This window comes from Lactuca saligna, chromosome 3 (genome assembly GCF_052625555.1).
Source record: "Lactuca saligna cultivar CGN05327 chromosome 3, ASM5262555v1, whole genome shotgun sequence".
NCBI classification, from domain to species: Eukaryota; Viridiplantae; Streptophyta; class Magnoliopsida; order Asterales; family Asteraceae; genus Lactuca; species Lactuca saligna.
The window spans coordinates 23,322,008-23,327,459 of NC_136419.1; the positions used below are offsets into that span (position 1 = coordinate 23,322,008).

Sequence of the window (5,452 nt, forward strand, 5' to 3'; positions counted from 1 at the left end):
CAGTTATTCATTATTTTGATTTTTACTCATTAAATTTGTTTATTTTTATTTAGTTATTATTAAATTTTTGTTAATATTAGAGAAATAAAATGTTACATATAAAGAAGTCTTTGCAAAACTAAGGGGTTATGAATTATAACTTGGTGTTGTTTTGGTAAAAAAAATGTTAACCCGATCAAATGATTTATATTTTCAAAATAAAACTAACTTTAATAAAATAAATAAATATAAAGTTTTAAAGTTTTAAACCATAAAAATAACAAAAGGTAATGACTTTTTATTTTTTTATGTACTTGCTGAGTGACGCCACTGATTTCAGAGTTTTTTTTTTGGATTTCGGTCGCTACCTTTACATCTATGGCAACCTCGAAGTTCCATGTCATCCTCTATGTTTCGCTTCTTTTTGCCCTAATTTTTACTCTAACTGAAGCCGATAGTACCATTACAGAAGCTGTAGTTGGGTCGGACAATTGCGAGGCGTTTCGAATCGAAGTCGATAAACTCATCTCCAAGATCCAAGCACTTGGTTTGTCCTCTTCCTTTACCCCTTTACTTTATCAAATTTTGAATTTTGTCAAGCTACACTGTTTCTTTTTCTATATCGGTGTAGTTCAATTTGTCCACTCAAGTTATTGTTAGCTTCTTTTATCTCCCTGGAATATGTGTTTTAAGTTTTAACTCATTGATTTATTTGACCTCAAGTGAATCTTGGAGATACTAATTTGTAAGCCTTTCTAACCATTTACCAATTGACGACCTTAGGGTTACTGTTTCTTAGTAAGTTTTAAGGTAAATAGTTTGAATAATCAATGGCAGCCTATTGGTCAAATGACCTTCAACCTGCAGAGAAAAAGCATACTAAAACTCGGTCTCCAAACATGTGTTCTATTTGAACTTCAATTGTGTGATTTGTGAAAGTTAGCGTGTAAGGTTTATGTAGTGGAAGCATATAATGACAAAACTTGGCGTATTTACATCAACTATATGCTGTTTTTCAGAATCGTTTATTGACAAGAGGAATCAAGAACTAAAAAGCAAGGATGAGATCATTGCACAAAAAGAGAAAGATTGCATAACTTCATTGCAAAGTGAGGTATTTAAACTTGAGAAACCCATTCGCAGCAATCGCACAATGCTATTAGCTCTTTCAAATGTTTATTATGTTCCTTAATTGTGTTTCCAATATCAATCATATATATATATTGATCTCGTTTTCTGCACCATATTTGTTTTGACTACATTACTATCTTGCAGTCTTTTGTTGAGATTCGCTGGAAAGAGCATGGAAAATCTGCTTTTAAGTCATTTATGCAAAAGGTAACTTTTTTATATCTGAATTTTATTGGACATTGTTGCATGTGTCATTTAGCAACAAAAGGATATACTTGGTAGAATTGTTTACTTTCTGTCTTAATTATGAGAAAATATGTAAGTTCTCATTTTGTAATTGTGTCAGGTGTTAGAGAAAAAGGAACAAGCTAGAAAATGGGCTGGACCTCATGTGGAGACAATCAAAACTGTAAGCAACTTCCTTAATTAGGTTTAATTATCTTTCCACTTTGTTTATTTATACGATCACATCAAGTTGAGATTAAGCATTTTTGTTTCTCTATTATTGTTTTTTGTTAGTCTGTTTCCCTTTGAAGCTTTAATTTCAGTTCATTCCTTGTTCTTTGTTATACCTTGTGATGTTTCATAATTGTTCTAATTATATTTCATGTTGTATATATAAATATACACAGAAATGGGTTTCATTGGTTATTGAACAGTATCTGCAACCACTAGCAAAAAATATCAATTATGTTTATATTGAATCCAAGGATGTTGCAATTCAACAATGGGTGCGCATTACAAGGAAAATCAACGCTTTTCTTCAAGCATAAATCGGAGGTGTGCAGCTAGTAAGTAGTAACTAACACTTGGTTTCTTTTATGTGAGAGAGGCTTAGGCTTTAGCATTTTTTGTTGACTGTGGTAGCTGTACATATACGATACTTTTGTTGTCAAGATTGTAATGAATATGGACTACTTAGATATAACAGCTATATCTATGTTTGTATTTTTGGGTTTACATCGTGATACGAATCCAGAATCCACCGATTAGCATAATTAACATAGAGTTATACATGTATATTCTAGAACGTTGTAAGAAGGTTATTTCCGTTAATTGAAGTAACGGAAGGGTTTATTAATTAGGATGTTACAAAATAGGTTTAAAAAGGATATGGACCCGGATTTATAGATATGGGCTCATTGAAATTGGACCTTTTGGACTTGGTTATGAAAGTCAAGGATAAACTAAGTCCACATATGAACCGTATAGCCCTAGATTGGTGCAATCGTCAACCTCTGTAAGTTTTCGTACGACTCCAAGAGCGACATTGACGTACCATGAGAAATCGGAAATGGGTGAACCGTCTTACGCATCTATGTCAGTGTATTCTTTATTGGTCAAGGTTTGTTAGAACCCATGTCCTCGTCTCTCCATTCATTAGATGGTACTCAACATTTTGAAGTTCATCTAGAACTTAGAACAACATCAATTCAAATTCCAACAATTGCCTACTTCCTATCTGTGTATTGCAGCTCATCGTGTTGCACAACATTACGGCCTCCAAACCATAGTTCTGGACAACCTTTCAAGTTTTAGAAGGTCAAGGGACGATGATGTTTGCCAAAAATCTATCCGAAACCAAATACAACAAAGCAAAAGGTCCGAATTCCTTGGTGGAAAGCATTTAGAGTCAACTTGAGTTTGGTTAAAGAAAAAGTCAAACTTTGAGGAGGTAAAAGAGAAACAAGAACAAGCCAAAGGAGAAAGGTATTCACTTCCAACTCTCATCGACTGTCGTGTGTTGCATTTAGAGTCAACTTGAGTTCGGTTAAAGAAAAAATCGAACTTGGAGGAGGTAAAAGAGAAATAAGAACATAGGCTTTTTTACTATACAACCATCTTAAGCTCGCACAACATAAAAAGAGGGGAAGAGTTGTAGAATTTCGCACCAAGAATCCATACTTCCTTAGGAAATGAAAAGAAAAACAACGAGCATTTTACAAAGATGATAGACTTAAACCTTCAAATATATATAACCATTGACAAAAACCGAGTTCGACTCACAATCGGGATGAGTCCTTCATTGATTTCTGGCATGAGTTCTTCACTAGCCAGACTTGATATGGTTTTAGGAATGACTTGGCTCAAAACCCTAGGAGGTCGCTCACAATCGGGACAAATCATGGATGTGGTTTGTGTATCAAGAACCACATAAAGAACTTAAAAGAGAATAATTGTTGGTCTTCTAAATCGATTGTAGGAATTGAAATATATTATTTAACAATTGATTAGGAATATGCAATCACTGGTTTTACTAATCGATTATGCAAAATATGAAACGACAAAGAAACAGCTCGTGAATAACCATATCGTGACTAAGGTGATCAATTATAGGAGAGATTGCAAATGAGTAATTTAGTTGTTTAGTTATAATATAATTTAAAAATAATGTTTTTATTTTTCAAATATATTTATTATTATTAAATTAAGTATTTGGATATATATATATATATATATATATACACACACACACACACACACATACACACACACACTAGTCGTTTCCGCGCCAAACAAGGGTACGAATAGTTTTATTTCGGCAATTAGTTTCTTTTTGTGTAATGACATGCAATGTAGTTCCAATTAGTTTCCTATTAAGACATTGTACTCTTAAAATCTACCTAATAGTATTATGATATCATTTTTCATTATAAGAGCTATATTAAATTCGATCAAAAGATAAGATTTTCTATGTTTATATTAATTTGAGCCTCACTTCATTTACATTATAAAAAACCTACAACCCGCCAACAAAGCACTAAAATTCTCTATTGCAGTCTATTCAAAGTATGTTGCTAAAACATGTGTATTCTTGAGCAGTCACAAGCCCCATTACATTCTTCTTGAGATTATTTATCTTGGTTTATAGGAAACCACATAAACTATAGATACATAAACAAAACCAATTATAGAGTTGCCACTAAATATTTATATGAGAAAAAATAATTAAGATCCATATTAAAAGAGTTATATGTAGACCGGATCTTGTTCTAGCATACTAAAGTTGTAATAAGCCCTAAATGAAGCCCTTTCAGCACTTCAACTTCTTACTTAACTACAATAATCAAACCAAAGGTTTATAGGCTAATCTTGATAGATGAGAAAGAAATCAAAATTAGAAACAAAGATGGTTGGAAAAAGATTAAAACATATCTGTGAACCAAAAAGCAAATACAAACAACAATGCTACATATAATTTCATCACTAAATAACCGAATAAACATATGTAACATGATTTTGATGATCTTAAAAATCAAAACTCATTTGGACGGGATACAAAAATACAAAAAGATAGAATTTTAATACCGATCATTACATGAATATGTACCACCCCTGATAAAAAATAAACCGAAATGGAGAAGAAACAAGAAAGTTGAATCTGCTTCTTCAAATCGATTTGTTAAGAAGAAAAAAACCGAATCTTCTTCTTCAATGTATCCATAAAAAGAATAAATTCGAGGAAGAAAGCTTAAGAAGCGCTAGCTTCTTCCGATGACACTTTCAGTGGTTCTCCTCCACTCTTAGTGGATGGGGGATCTGAAAAACATACAACAATGGGAGGCATACATAAAACCTAAGGCTCGTACCACTTTTCACCCAATAGTGATTTTGATTCAGATTTTTTGTGAAGGAAATTCGAGAATAGGGAAAAACCCAAGCGACATGAGGAATTCGTGATTTTAAAACGACAAAACTGTACGAATGGTCCCTGTGGTTTGCTGAAAATTGCCACTTTGGTCCAAAAAGTTTTGGACTAGCACCACAGGTCCAAAGTTTTCATTTTCTTGCGAGTTTGGTCCAATTTACTTTAACAATTTTTGTAATGACGATTTTACCCTTGTTTTTTTTTTGTTTTTTTTTCAGTTTTTTATTTATTTAAATATTTTGATAATTAAAAGAAAATTAAACTCTCTCTCTCTCTCTCTCTCTCTCTCTCTCTCTCTCAGGTTCCAGACTTCCAAGATTCACTCTTCCCTCTCTTGTTTCTTGGAAACTCGGATGATGTTCTTCAAACTTCATACAATCCCAAACACCAAAATTTGATTTAAACCCATCGATTTCTATCAAGCAAAATGAAACACCAACCTAAAGCTATTGATTTAAACCCATCGATTTCTATCAAGAAAAACATACAAACACCCATGGATCCCCTGTAAAACATTAACCCTAAAAATCATTTCCGTTCATAAATTTCTATCAAGAATCAATCCCAAACACCTGCTTAACCTTATCAATTTTTATCAAAAAAACGAAGAAGAAGAAGTAAACAACCTCTGAGCATTCGATCAACCCACGAGCCTCCCCACTTGCACCGATGTCTCATCACTCCTTCCCTCCT

At 32.9% G+C, this 5,452-nt stretch overlaps 1 protein-coding gene across 1 annotated transcript; it reads left to right on the plus strand.

Moving 5' to 3' along the window:
• The first annotated feature begins 298 nt into the window (after positions 1-298).
• On the plus strand, positions 299-2,108 carry LOC145033465 (uncharacterized). Its single transcript, XM_078982069.1, has 5 exons — positions 299-526; positions 999-1,093; positions 1,255-1,317; positions 1,457-1,519; positions 1,743-2,108. The coding sequence occupies exons 1-5, from the start codon at positions 358-360 to the stop codon at positions 1,881-1,883; spliced, it is 531 nt and encodes a 176-aa protein (XP_078838195.1). The 5' UTR covers positions 299-357; the 3' UTR covers positions 1,884-2,108.
• The last annotated feature ends 3,344 nt before the right edge of the window (positions 2,109-5,452 follow it).

What these genes read in the sequence shown, in the direction of transcription:
- LOC145033465 (XM_078982069.1), top strand. Translation starts at nt 358, where the DNA reads ATGGCAACCTCGAAGTTCCATGTCATCCTCTATGTTTCGCTTCTTTTT. An exon ending in TTAAGTCATTTATGCAAAAG is followed by an intron (nt 1,318 to 1,456) that starts GTAACTTTTTTA and finishes TAATTGTGTCAG; the next exon opens with GTGTTAGAGAAAAAGGAACA. An exon ending in ATGTGGAGACAATCAAAACT is followed by an intron (nt 1,520 to 1,742) that starts GTAAGCAACTTC and finishes AAATATACACAG; the next exon opens with AAATGGGTTTCATTGGTTAT.